This window comes from Doryrhamphus excisus, linkage group LG11, assembly GCF_037039965.1.
Source record: "Doryrhamphus excisus strain RoL-2023G ecotype Guam linkage group LG11, RoL_Dexc_Guam_v1.1, whole genome shotgun sequence".
In the NCBI taxonomy this organism is placed as follows: domain Eukaryota; kingdom Metazoa; phylum Chordata; class Actinopteri; order Syngnathiformes; family Syngnathidae; genus Doryrhamphus; species Doryrhamphus excisus.
In genome coordinates, this window is record NC_136367.1 from 17,531,668 (window position 1) to 17,546,289 (window position 14,622).

The window sequence follows — 14,622 nt, forward strand, 5'->3', positions numbered from 1 at the left end:
CCCGGAGAAAACCCACGCATGCACGGGGAGAACATGTAAACTCCACACAGAGATGGCCGAGTGTGGAATTGAACCCTGGTCTCCTAGCTGTAAGGTCTACGTGCTAACCACTCATGCAGCCCATGAGTAGCATTATCTTTTATTATTATTTTGTGGCACTGGTTAGCCTCATATTAAGATCAAGATTAAGATTAAGATTAAGATTAAGATTAAGATTAAGATTAAAATTAAGATTAAGATTAAGATTAAGATTAAGATTAAGATATGCCTTTATTCGTCCCTCAGTGGGGAAATTTGTATTGCATAGCAGCAAGAGTACAGAGTAAGTTAAGCAGTACAAAATACACAATATAAAAAAAATATAAACAACCCAAGTATTAACAAAATCAACAGTTTTTCCCAGAGTTGTATACAATACAGTATGTAGATCTTGTTAGAGAGTTAATATGAGGCATTATGGAAATACTTCACATATTGTGACCCTAACAGGAAGTTCCCGTCTACTATCTCAAAATGAGTCTTTTTTTTGGCATCTTTTCCTGCAGCACACAATGCAAAAGTATTCTCTGCTTCTTCTGCTATCAGGTGGATGCGCTCCGTCTGCGTCTGGAGGAGAAAGAGTCCTTCCTCAACAAGAAAACCAAGCAGCTGCAGGACCTGACGGAAGAGAAAGGCACTCTCGCTGGGGAAATCAGGGACATGAAGGACATGCTAGAGGTCAAAGAAAGGAAAATCAATGTCCTGCAGAAGAAGGTAACCATCATCAAAAGTGATACTTTTCACCAAATGATGAGTAGGTTTGGGTCCCGGTTTGAATTAGTTAACTTCTGTTAAAACAAGTCAGAGTGAGAGCTCTCATTTTTGCGCCTTTTTCTCAAGGGGGAAATGCGATATGTGATACATGGCTCGAAATAACAATAATATCTCCATATGTCTTCACTCGCTCCTCTATGGTATCCTCCTCTGCAGATCGAGAACTTGCAGGAGCAACTGAGGGACAAAGACAAGCAGCTCAGCAACCTGAAGGACCGCGTCAAGTCTCTGCAGACCGACTCCACCAACACCGACACTGCCTTGGCCACCCTGGAGGAGGCGCTGTCAGAGAAGGTAGAGCTCTCTAATTGACTCCCAATGTGTACTTTTCATTCCACGTGCTTCCTCTGAATCCTGCCAGGAGAGAATCATCGAACGTCTGAAGGACCAAAGGGAGAGGGAAGACAGAGAACGTTTGGAGGAAGTGGACGCCTACAAGAAGGAGAACAAGGACCTCAAGGAGAAAGTCAACAACCTGCAGATAGAATTAACAGACAAAGAGGTTGGTGACACGCGTGCATTTGTTATCTTTACACCGTCCTAACCCTTGTTCTTGTTCTTCACCTTCAGTCCAGCCTCATCGATCTCAAGGAGCACGCGTCGTCTTTGGCGTCTTCTGGCCTTAAAAAAGACTCAAAGCTCAAGTCCTTGGAGATCGCAATTGAGCAGAAAAAAGAGGAGTGCAGTAAGTTGGAGACGCAGTTGCAGAAGGTAAGCTTCATGTTGACTTTCTTCACTTTCTGGTATCTACAACACATCTTCTCACCGTGAAGTGAACAATGAAGTTTTAAGTTATGTTTCATCAGTCTTTGGCATGGATGGGTTTAGTCGAAGTGAAGCTTTTACAGACTCGTGTTGTCGAGAGCGTTCCTCGTTGGCTCAATACGGGTGTTGGAAACCCTACGTGACACAGCACACGTGTAGGGCTGCCGCCGCACGGCCATCGTTTCGATTGGTGGCTGATTGATTGTCCCATTTAAAAAAAAAAAAAAATGCTTTTAAAATGTCATCATATAAAAATGATAGGACACCCCTCTCCACCCCGTCTGGTCCTCTGCATTTGTCCGTGCTGTGTCAAGATGTAACCATGAATAACAAAGTCCTGCTGTTGTCTCCTGCCTAACACGTCCTCTCCCGACCCTGATCCCACCTCCGACCCGCCCCCTTCCTGTCGCTACGTAGCAAGCTGAGCAGCTTTTCAGTCACATGAACAATCCTGTAAGTTCCGATCTCTTCAGCCACAACACGGACTGCATGAGGGCGTTGAACTATGATACATGCCCCTCCCACCCCACCCCCCCTTCCAGTACATGAGGCTGTGCTTCTGCCCCTACCCCCTCCCGTCCTCCCTCCTGTCCCTACCCCCAATGCATGTGGATCATTGCCCTGTTCTGGTGGACGAGGAGCTTCACATTAGGCAGCCTTCTGCAAGTGTTTGTTGTGTTTGTCACGTCTGTGCTCCATTTTTTTCCAAGTCTATTCTATTCCTTTTGTACCAGGTTGGATGTATGTGATGTATGTGATGCAATGTTGTTTTCTGGTGTTGATAAACGATGCTAACACGGTTTATAGTTGAGTCCTGAAAGCAGTTTTAGGATGGTTCGGTGCGCTGTGTTTTTTTTAAACACTGAGTTCCTTATATGGGCATGCCCGGGTATACGCTGGAGGGCGGGTGGTAGCAAACCCAAGGAACACTGCAGGAAGAGTCTGGAAGATCTAGAAAGATTTGTGTGCAGGTTATGTTGTGTAGCTACTCCATTAGTCAATACAAAAGCCCCAAAATGAGCATCATGAGTCTCCTTTAAGAAGGTTCTAAGTAGAGATCGAAAATGCAAGTGAATGAGTGAGTAAGCAGTTTATTGCAAAGAAGCGTTCGAGTGAAAATTGCTAACATGCTAGCCAGCGATGGTCTTCTGTATTTTGCTTCAGACAAATATGCAATATTGAGCAGTTTGCATGACACCATGTTGCATGTTGTATCAGTGTCGTCACGCTTGGGCCACCATCTCCCGTGTGGTCGGACTTCACCGCAGTGGTTTGGCGGAGGCTGTACTCCGGACACCGCCTGTGTCCACGTGTGGCTGCTGCTGTGTGCTGGACGTCCTTGGCATTCATGCGGCATTGACGTTGTTGTTGTTGTTTGCATTTGTGTGCTTGGTAATACAAAACACAGCTCCGTATATATATGTATATGTGTGTGTGTGTGTGTGTGTGTGTGTGTGTGTGTGTGTGTGTGTGTGTGTGTGTGCAAAGTCAATCTCATAGGGCCGTTAAATTGAGCTAAATTATGGCTGTGTAGATTGTCAGTCATCCACGGAAGGTTGAATGGAACCAAGTGGACTCTTTTTCTTGGTTGAAGATGTTTCACCTCACTTCTACGTTTTAGCTGTGGATGGAGGTTGTTGTTACAAAAAATCTTTATTTATGATGCAAGAGGGTCCTTCACGGGCCACACCCAACAGAGACACGTAAGGACGGGAGCTCCACACCTTTTGGGTTAAAGGTGAAACAACTTCAAACAACAAAAGAAGTCCAGTTGTCTCCATGCCACCTTCTCCGTATCGCTCTGTTCAAGTAAAGGAGCCAGCACCACAAATATGACACCCTTGTCTAATTTACTCGACGTCTTCCATGCAGGCAGACGGATGGGAATAAAGCAAGTGGACTCGATGATATGACCAACATCTTGGCGCTGACTCCATATCTGTGTGTGTGTTTTGCCTGTGCGGGTGCAGAAGGCCCACGAGGTGGAGCATCAGTCGGGCCCCAGAGGGAACCCGGAGTACGTGGACCGAGTGAAGCTGCTGGAGAAGGAGGTGAACTACTACAAAGACGAGGCCAGCAAGGCTCAGGCTGAGGTGGAGAGGCTCCTGGACATCCTGCGGGAGGTGGAGACCGAGAAGAACGACAAAGACAAGAAGATTGCGGAGTTGGAGAGGTAGGATGCTCAGGTCGTTTTGACACGTGTGCTACTTTATTGTCTGCTGACAACTTTCATACGCATCTACTGTACATGTACTAAATATAATTAAGGACAGTTTTCACATGACAAGAATATCCACTGCGATCACCATTGTGTTTATAAATGTTTTGATGCAAGTCGTCTTACATTCTACTGTATAGGTGTACTGTACCTAGCTAGGTGGCCAGTGTGTGTATTGTGTGTCGTTGGCGGTTATATTGTTTGAGGGACGTTGTGCACTTCATATTTCTGTACTGTGTATACTGTTGTCACTTAGGTAGTTAATAATGTAATGGTAAGGTATATTTCTGAGGTATCATGTTTGAGTGTTAGGTTGCTGTGTGATGACTTTAATGTTGTTTGTAAGATGAAACCGTGAGTCAGACTATATTATATTGACTAATGATCTCCTCCAAGGTCAATGTGAAGAATGTCCATGTGGCAGTGGTGGATCTTAAGGAGGTTCTAAGCAGAGCTTGATAATGCAAAAAGAAGAAATGGGAGTGAGACCAAAAAGCAACTGATGGCAAAGAAGCATTCAAGTGAAATAGGTCATGAGGGATGCCCCCTGCAACATCTCCATATAGCCGACTGCCGTTTGACACCCTTGCACGACCCAAAGCTCCATCGTTCCATGGACTGGATGGATGATGATAGTGGAAAACATCTCAGGTGGGATCTCCTTGTCATACCAGTAACGTTGGAAGCCATCAGAACCGTCAATGAGAGCCTTTACCATCAGGAGATGATGACAGTGTGAACACCTGACACTAAATCACATTCAATCCACATTTTTACCAACATTTTGTGTTTTAAAGGCTGTGCTCTTCAACTTTTCGTCCACGGCCTATTTCACCTGAATGCTCTCACTCCCAATACAAGAAGTTGATGTTTGCTAAATACAAGGATGAAGAGTCTTGAACCAGTCATGATGTGCTATATATATCACTATATTGACACTTACTATGGTACCCATTATGTCACCGTATGGTCATATCACCTCGTACTTCGGTACGTGAGAAAATGAAAAAAAAAACCTTAAACTATATGATGAAAGCAGGAAGTGAACAAATGTAACAGTTACTGATTGTAAAAGTACCAGATGGAGGGGTAGGATTTAATAAGCTTTGCTTCTTCCTACTCCTTTTGGACATGTGGAACTGGGAACTGATTATGTGATGCATTCAATTGTAATCTGATGCATGTTCAAATGAAATTAAACCATTACCATTACCATTACTTAGAACCTCCTTAAGATCCACCACTAGTAAGTAAGTAAGTAAGTAAGTTTTATTTATATAGCACCTTTCTCAGACAAAAGTCACAAAGTGCTTCACAAAAGGCAAAACACAGGGTTAAAATACACATAAAAAATACAATAAAACAATGTACAATAAAAATAGACATAAAACAGTACATAAAAACAGTATACAATAAAATAGACATAAATATATGATGGTCATAGTACCCTAAATCTACTGAGCTGGGTATGCCTGCAAAAACAAGTGAGTTTTAAGGTTACTCTTAAATGCATCGACAGAGTCAAGCGAACGTAGGGAGGGTGGAAGGTCTACCACATGGGTATTCTTCACATTGACCATGTTTAGCATTTGGAGGAGTGTACCACTTGACTTATCGGACGGCAAAGGAGTCGGTGCTTCCCTCCCAGAGAGAGGTGTCTTCATGTAGTTGTTGCATTCGTTTGCTAGCGGGGGGATTAATAAAGTTTTCTTCTTTACATCCTTATCCACTTCCTCTGCCCTGCTCCCTCTTCTACCTCCACACTGACCTCTCCCTTTCTTCATCTTCCGACGTCCGATTATTTCGTCTCACACCTCAGCCCCCCTCCTCACTCTGCCCCTCGCCCCACCCCTCGTCTTGGTGGCAGAGCCCCCCCTGACCCTCTCCCCTCTGTGTCTGCCGCCCCCCAGCAGATAGGGGGAATGGTGTGGGACTTCCTGGGAAAGTGAGTGCTCTGCCCGGGCACTGGAGCTCGGCGGTTGCGGTCTGTGATTGGTGGATGTTTGCGTCAGAGTTGATGCTGGAGGTCATGTGACGCAAACATCCCTGCGTTCATCTTTGACTTTTTTTTTCCTTGGATGTGTTTGCGTTGCAGCCTTAACCAGACAATTTATTAGCGTTGAGTCTAATAAATTGGCCAAGAGAGACAATTATGTATGTTGACTTTTATGGAGCATTTCATGACTGCGGAACATGCTGATACATTTTTAAACATTTTAGCACGCTTCCCCTTTTCATATCCAGACAGCCTTCTCCCCCAGTCTCAAATCCCACCCTGGTAACATTACTCACTTTCTTCACCATGTGCTGCCCACTCCCTGACCCCCACCTCCCCCATCATCACCCCTGCCCTGCCTAGCTTGGCCTAGCAGACATTGAGGGATATGCTCGCCCCGGTGGCCTGCATGAATGTCCAGGTCCACATGCTCAGTGAGTGGGGGGCTCCTGTAGGTAGGGTCCAGACTCAAACATCCGGTCACTTGTGTCCGACCGACCCCCGCATCCCTAACTGGTTCTCTTCTCCCCCAGCTCTCTCCCGTGTGGCTCGCTTGTTGACTCCCCAAACTCCTCTTCCCCTGTTCTTTGACCCAACTGGTCTTTGCCTGTCTGACTGCATGTCTGCCTCCCTCTGTCTTGGCGGCAGATGCACACGGTTCGGAGTTTTTCAGGGAACGTGCATCCTGCATTCCTTGGATGTCGTTACTGGTGCACATTGAGTCTTCAGTGATGTTTGACAGTCAACTTAAGCTCCATTTCCACCAAGTAGTACAGTTTACTTCACTTCTTTTGTCCTTTGCCTTGTCAAAAGGGTCCAAGCTCGATGATCCATACTAGGGTTGGGCGATATGGAGTATCACGATATGACAATATAATTACATTTAGTGGAGTCTTGTATAAAAATGAAAAAGAAACAACTTGTCTGGAGAAAGGACAACTTCAGAGTTCAGTCACTGGCTATGTAGTAGAGCGCGAGGCTAAAATGTGGTTGAGTCGCTCAGCTACTGTGCATGTCCGGACTACATCTGCTCTATCCAAACAAAACCACTTCCATATTACACAGGTACCTCCTTCTCGTCTGCCTTCAGCCATGCTCATTTTCTCTCTTTTGTTGCTTTGTTGTTTGCTCTGCTTCCTTCACCACCGCTGCACCAAGCTATGCATAGAAAACGCAGTCTTTAACATTATTAGAGATCTGCGGACATGAAGTAACACCCCTATAGTCACCTTTATTCACAACAGATTGCTAGCTAGCTAACAAGCTAACCTCAAATTTCTTCTGGGAAACTGCTACTAGCAACTCCGCCCCCTGTATGCAAGCAGCTCCATGACTTAAGACACTGATAAGCTGTTACTTACTGCTAGCTGGCGGTGTGTGATGTCACACATGGACAGGATTCCTTATATGGGCGTGTGCTGTAAGCCAGATACGCTCTCTGCTTCTCTGTTTACCGTGTTAGCAATGGCTCCCAGGAAGTATTTTTGTTCTGATGTAAGGGAAAGACACATTTGTTTACAATTCCTAACAAGGCAAACATCAGGAACAAGTGGTTGGAGTTCCTGATTCCTGATCAGCTAAAGGACCTCACACTGGACCTTTTAGTGGAGCAGGTCTTGGGTGGAATACATTAAAACTGACTGTTTTTGCGGAAAGCACGAAATCCAAGACATACAGCTGGAGTAGGTGCAGATTCTGGTAGATCTAGAAAGCTTTCTGTACTGGTTATGGTGTGTAGCTGTTCAATAGGAGTCCACAAGTCAATACATAAGGTCAATACATAGTGGCCTCGTGACCACAGCACTACATACCACTTGTGTTAGCCACATGCTATATGCTAATAGACATCATTTACTCATTCATGTATGAAAAACCGAGATATAGCGATAATGAAAGTGTGATACTGTGAGTGACTTGAAGCTGATACTGGTTGGTGGAAACATGACGGGAGTGTGTGTTTTTTTCTTCTGTGTTGATGTTCTGCTTTTAATGTTTTGTCTTTCATTGTTTTTTCATTTGATTGGCGGTTTCCAACGTGTTCCCCACTTGTCCTGTCGTCCCTACTTCTCTACTACCATCCCCCCTCCCCTTCCTATGCAGTCTGGCTCCCAGGTAGGTACCGTCCTCCTCGCCCCCCTCCTCCACTGCTGTGCTCATGTTAGTGTCATCCCATGATGAACATGAGGCCATCAGTTTGTGTGTCTGCTGTGCTTTCATGACCGCCACCATTCAGGAACCGTCATCCATACCTCTGCTTGATTGTGCTTCATGGTTTTGTAGAACAAGCTCTCCTCCAGCACCTTCTTAGCTTTTATCCAAGCAGCTCTGAACGATGTGTGCTTCCGCAGGCAAGGAGGCAAAGAGCAGCCCAAGAAGGGCTCCAGCATCAAACTAGGATCCCAAGTGGACAAGAAAGGCTTGGGACAGGATGGTCGGAAGGACGGCTCCTTGGAGGGCGGCCACCACTCCAAGGTGGGTCTCAACATATCTCATCTGGTCCATCCTCGTAGGAACTCGTAATTAAAGCATCTATATATGTCTATATATAAGATGACTTACACTAGTTAAAAAGGCTTCCTGTCTGTCAACCTAGCTGGAGGAGCTGATGAACACCCTGGAGAGGACGAGGCAGGAACTGGATTCCACCAAGCAGCGTCTGTCGTCCACGCAGCAGTCTCTGCAGGAGCGGGACAGTCACCTCACCAACATGAGGCAGGAACGCAGGAAACAGCTGGAGGAGATTCTGGAGATGAAGTGAGTGGTTTTATTCATGGATGGAGAAACATCAGTGCACTATCATTTTTGGGGTTTGGACCTGGTTTTCTGACGCCTTGCCGTTTAAAGAAGTGTCTGCCTTCTTCATATACGTGTAACCATCAGGCTTCTTCCAGGCATTTCCAAACCAACAACTTACCACTTCCACACCAAATGAGAGTAGAGCCTTTTTTTCATTGATCTCATTCATGGCACGTCCGTTTCTTGTCTGGAAATATTTTTTGACAATTAATAATAAATAGGCATACTAGCGGGCTGCACGGCGGTCGAATAGTTAGCGTGCAGACCTCACAGCTAGGAGACCCGAGTTCAATTCCACCCTCGGCCATCTCTGTGTGGAGTTTGCATGTTCTCCCCGTGCATGCGTGGGTTTTCTCCGGGTACTCCGGTTTCCTCCCACATTCCAAAAACATGCTAGGTTAATTACCAACTCCAAATTGTCCATAGGTATGAATGTGAGTGTGAATGGTTGTTTGTCTATATGTGCCCTGTGATTGGCTGGGATTGGCTCCAGCCCCCCCTGCGACCCTTGTGCGGATAATCGGTAGAGAATGAATGAATGTATTTTTGGTAAAAATTATTTGGTAATAATTTAAGACAACAAAAAAATCCACTTGGGCTCTTTATCGTGAATGAAGTCCAGGCTGGTACTGGTGGATGGTGGCTCTGTATTCATGTAGTGTTTTTCATTACATGTTAATCCTGTCTTAGCTGGACACAATACACCATAAATAATACACGTCAGATGTCTATAATGTCGGAATTCCGTGGGTGGAAAAGGTTGGGGACCGGTCTGTGACAGACCCCCTCACTAATATTTGCGTCCAGTCTCGTTTTAGTCAGCGAAAAGTCACACAGGACTGGTTACGTCTTAGTCATCAAAGAGTGCAGACATACTCTAGGTTTTTTGGTCATTAGACAAAGGCTGGATGACGTCTGCATTTTGGTTGATGGCGGCCATGTTTGTCTTTTGGGGTGCTCCGATTGATCGGCCGATGTCAGTGAAAAAGGACGATATCGGTAGCTTAGATTGGTGTGGCATTTGGGGCCCGACGCTTGGCACACTTGGTGTGGTGAGTTTGAGGCTCGCGATGTGATCCTCCGGTCCCTGGTCTCAACCCGCTGTACTTGCAAGTGTGGGCAAAATTTGGGAATGACTATCGGCAGCATAGAATCCTGATCGGAACATCCCTACTAATGACTATAAACACTGTAGAAAATGGATGAATGAATGACTGCTGTGCACTTTTTCAGACAACAAGCTCTGCTGGCAGCCATTAGTGAGAAAGACGCTAACATTGCACTGCTGGAACTGTCTGCCTCCAACAAAAAGAAGACCCAAGAGGAGGTGATGGCCCTCAAGAGGGAACGAGACAAACTGATGCACCAACTGAAACAGCACGTCAGTACCACACCACAGTCACCTTCAACCGTGAAAGATTTTGATTGACTCGTGTTGTCCTCATGTCCGACAGACTCAAAGCAGAATGAAGCTGATAGCTGATAACTATGAAGATGAACAATACCATCCACACGCTCCACACCACGCCCAGCCCCAGGCCCCTCACCCCCAGCCACAGCCCCAGAGCCAGTACCCCCACCCGGCCCACGCCCAGCAGGTCCCCTACGCTCACGCCCCTCACATGCAGCACCCGCAGCACCCGCAGCACCCGCAGGCCGCCCCGCAGCACCCCCACCCTCAGCAACCGCAACTTCCGTACCCTCACAGTCAACATCCTCAGCATCCTCAACCGCCTCCCCAGCACCCGCAGCATCAACAGCATCCGCGCCCCCCGCAGCCTCAGCATCCGCACCAACAGCACCTCCAGCACCCGCCGCCGCAGCAGCACCCTCACGGGCATCCCCCGCTTCAGCACCCGCATCCCCAGCACCCACATGGTCCTCCCCAACAGGGACCCCACCCTCAACACCCGCATCCTCAGCACCCTCAGCACCCCCAACATCCTCAGCACCCACAGGGCCCCCACCATGGCCAGCATCCACGGCACCCGTCGCCCCATCATCGTGGAGGGCCGGGCCGAGGACCCCCGCACGCTGGTCACCGCCCTTCGCCGGACCAGGTTAGATGTCTCTCATGTTGTGGTGTCGCTCTCGTAGACCCAATGTGGTCTGGTCTGGTCTGGCGACACCCCCTTATTTCATCGCAGATATGCTGTATGCTATTAACAGCTCGTCTTTTTCTCCCCCAACAGGATGACGAGGAAGGCATCTGGGCATAAAGGTTACTATGACAACCAAAGTTCCAGCATTGTTGGGAGGGGTGAGATGAACTTGTGACAATTTGCTGTGTTGTTTTCCCGTGTCTGATTGTTGCTGTTTTCTTGTTGGCCAGATGATTGGTTCAGTCGCTACTGGGGGGAGCGCAGCCAGACAATGAAACATGACCACACCCCCCAGCAAACATTTCTTACCTGCACTCGCCAAGGGAAACTCAATTCGTTTTCTTTCTTTTCTGATGACTTTTCTGAGAAGGGGGAAGAGGAGATTGTGCAAAGTCAGGCTGGGAGAATAACTGAGGAGCAGGTACAGTCAGGACCTGATGATGCTTCTTCTTTGGCCGTTTGATCGCAAATTAATAGATAGCATATACATTACCTTTATTAGTCTGGTTTTATTTCTGCCAGGTAGGAGTCAATATCCATAAGGAATATCTGGAATACTGTTGGAGTGATAGCATAGAAAAGCTTTTCAGGACTTTCTGAATATTGATTTATTATTACATTAATAGAGCACTGTAGACATGAAATAACACCCCTATAGTCACTTTTACACTCTTAGTTTTCTTTGTTTACATCATGTTCTCCCTGTGCATGCGTGGGTTTTCTCCGGGTACTCCGGTTTCCTCCCACATTCCAAAAACATGCTAGGTTAATCGGCGACTCCAAATTGTCCATAGGTATGAATGTGAGTGTGAATGGTTGTTTGTCTATATGTGCCCTGTGATTGGCTGGCCACCAGTCCAGGGTGTACCCCGCCTCTCTCCCGAAGAAGACAGCTGGGATAGGCTCCAGCACCCCCGCGACCCTCGTGAGGATAAGCGATAGAAAATGAATGAATGAAAGGCATAGTAGCATAGACGTATAGCAGCATAGATATATAGCAATATAGATGTATAGCAATTTATACGTATCTACTATAGATGTATGTAGTAGATGTATAACAGTACAGATGTGTAACAGTATAGATGTATAGCAGTATAGATGTGTGTAGTATAGATGTATAGCAGTATAGATGTATGTAGTATAGATGTATAGTAGTATAGATGTGTAACAGTATAGATGTATAGCAGTATAGATGTATGTAGTATAGATGTATGTAGTATAGATGTATGTAGTATAGATGTATGTAGTATAGATGTGTAACAGTATAGATGTATAGCAGTATAGATGTATGTAGTATAGATGTATAACAGTATAGATGTGTAACAGTATAGATGTATATAGACATATAGCAGCATAGATGTATAGACATATAGTGATATAGAGACAAAGTAGCTGGCATATGCGAGTAGCAAGATGCTCACGGCCCGGGGCTGCATGAGTGCTGCCCGCACCAGTGGAGCTGTGGTTCATTCAAGTCCAACATTGAGAAGGAGAACCCTGTTTGATTCCCTAGACGATGAAGTGGATGCTGTGTGTCAAAACTTTGGTATGACTTTCATGCTCTTCTCCAGGTGACCTTGGAGCAGAAGAAAGACAGGATTGGAGATGGACCAAGACTTCTTCTCAAGTGTTTCCTCCTCAAAGGGCACCTCGCCTGCCGCCCGCTGAGACGATCACATGACCGTCACCCACCTCTTCCCCGCTGGGTGGATACTTCAAGGTCACGTTCTCCTCGCGTTCAGCTTTCCTCCTGTGGCCACCTCCACCGTGTCTTGATCTTCACTGCCCTGCTGACATCTGGCCCTTCTTCCATGACCTTCCTGCCGACTGTGAGCCCTGAGAAGATCCCACACACACAGGCCTCTTTCTTACCTTTTTACTGGTGCCACCTTCTTGGACACATGACTCAGCTTCTTCTCGCCTCATGTCAACCAGACGTAGTAAAAGCAATCTATGCAGACGTGCGTGTGGCATGAATCCATTGGTTAGCGACCAATCAGAGCGGCTGAGGAACGTACCAATCAGAGACTATGCACCTCCTCTTCTTCTTTTGTTTTGAAGCCACTGTGCTCCTGCTGGTGCTCCATTCTTCAGTGGTTTCAGCGTGCGGCGGGGCTACGGAAACACCTGTTTGTACATACAAAGCCACAAGGGGGCGCTTGGGGAACACTTCCAACCGGGGGTAAGAGGGAGGTGACGTTCAGTACATCTTTCCACCAGTAGATGGCGCCACCGAACTTTCTAATAGTGACCCTCCCTTTCTTCCTCCAGACAGAAAAAAAACAAACAAACGTGGACATTTCTATGATAGATATATTATAGATAGAGAGAGAAATCTATGGTGTGTATTTATGTGATAAGATTTCAAACTGATGAGATCAAATGTGGTTATTTTGTCCTTTATGCTTATTTTTTAGAAGTGGCTAGAGGGCAGTTTATAACATTCAGAAAAAAACAAACAAGAGTTTAACTTTATCCCGAGGCTGCGTTCACGCTGTTTGGTTGGCGGCAAAGGAACACGTGGTGGTGGACTCGTGGCTTCACCTCAGCTCAAATTATGAAAAGATTGCTCATTTTATGACAATAAAAAAAGTTGTTTTACAAAAATAACAAGCCTGTAAAAACGTTATCAGCTATTACAAGAAACAAATCAGCTGACCGCTACACGACTCCATCTACGTTCCTACCTGTGCTCATGAGCTCCATGAGCCAAAGAGCAAGATGGCGGCTATGAGCGGCCGTAGGCTGGCTGGGCTCTCCCTTAGAGATGAAGTGAGAAGCACCGTCATCCTGGCGAAACTCCTCCGTACCAACAGGAACCAGATAAGGGGGCTCGGGCATCTGGTCAAGACACGTCCGACCACGAAGACGCGGGACTGCTACCCCAATCAACACCGTGGCTAAACAGAAGAAGATGGACGAACTGTTTTGTTCTGGACCAAAGTACTCAACCACCAGTGTGAACGCAGCCTTGAATGGAGAATTTGGGAAGGTTTAGGAATGATGTCCAGGTCTACCTGTAAGAGGGTGGGGTGGGGGTGGGGGTCTGTCCCACACCAGGAAAACCTCTGGGACCATGACACATTAGAGCAGGGGTGTCCAAAGTGCACGTTGTAAAAATACAGTGAAGAAGAACACAGTGTACATCTTGGTGCTGTATATACAGTATACACTATTTGTATAACACACTACTCCAGTAAATACTTCCTGGTATGGATGGATGGGTGGATGATGGATGGGTGGGTGGGTGGATGATGGATGGATTTGTGGATGATTGATGGATGGGTATACGATTGATGGATGGGTGGATGCATGGGTGGATGATTGATGGATGAGTGGATGCATTGGTGGCTGATGGCTGGATGGATGGGTGTATGGATGATGGATGGGTGGTTGGGTGGATGGACGGATGCATGGTTGGATGATTGATGGATGGATGGATGGGTGGCTGATGGATGATTGATGAATGGCTGGATGAATGGATGGGTGTATGGATGATGGATGGGTGTAAGGATGGGTGGATGATGGATGGATGGGTGGACGATTGATGGATGGGTGGATGCATGGGTGGATGATTGATGCATGGGTGGCTGATGGATGGATGGGTGTATGGATGATGGATGGGTGGATGGACAGATGCATGGTTGGATGATTGATGGATGGGTGGATAAATGGATGGGTGTATGGATAATGGATGGGTGGATGGATGATGGATGCTAGATGGATGGCTGGAGGAAAGGATGGATGGATGGGTGGATGATGGATGGGTGGGTGGATGATTGATGGATGGGTGGACGATTGATGGATGGTGGATGATTGATGGATGGGTGGATGAATGGATGGGTGTATGGATGATGGATGGGTGGACGATGGCTGGGTGGATGATGGATGGATGGATGGGTGTATAGATAATGGATGGATGTTATGTTTTG

General features: G+C 46.5%; 1 protein-coding gene across 4 annotated transcripts in view; it reads left to right on the forward strand.

The window, feature by feature from the left end:
• The window catches only part of erc2 (ELKS/RAB6-interacting/CAST family member 2), a 31,543-nt gene extending 19,142 nt beyond the window's left edge, over window positions 1–12,401 (forward strand). For 2 of the 4 annotated variants that reach the window (XM_058065460.2, XM_078794901.1), the window contains 12 exons: window positions 586–753; window positions 970–1,107; window positions 1,175–1,315; window positions 1,384–1,524; window positions 3,549–3,751; window positions 5,616–5,741; window positions 8,141–8,264; window positions 8,386–8,546; window positions 9,822–9,969; window positions 10,043–10,648; window positions 10,781–10,848; window positions 12,262–12,401. In XM_058065460.2, coding sequence (XP_057921443.1) covers window positions 586–753; window positions 970–1,107; window positions 1,175–1,315; window positions 1,384–1,524; window positions 3,549–3,751; window positions 5,616–5,741; window positions 8,141–8,264; window positions 8,386–8,546; window positions 9,822–9,969; window positions 10,043–10,648; window positions 10,781–10,807 — 1,983 coding nt within the window. In that variant the 3' untranslated portion in view covers window positions 10,808–10,848; window positions 12,262–12,401. Of the gene's footprint in view, window positions 1–585; window positions 754–969; window positions 1,108–1,174; window positions 1,316–1,383; window positions 1,525–3,548; window positions 3,752–5,615; window positions 5,742–8,140; window positions 8,265–8,385; window positions 8,547–9,821; window positions 9,970–10,042; window positions 10,649–10,780; window positions 10,849–10,920; window positions 11,065–12,261 lie in introns of those variants that run through there. The other 2 variants (XM_078794900.1, XM_058065461.2) reach the window with 2 other exon arrangements.
• Window positions 12,402–14,622: the final 2,221 nt, after the last annotated feature.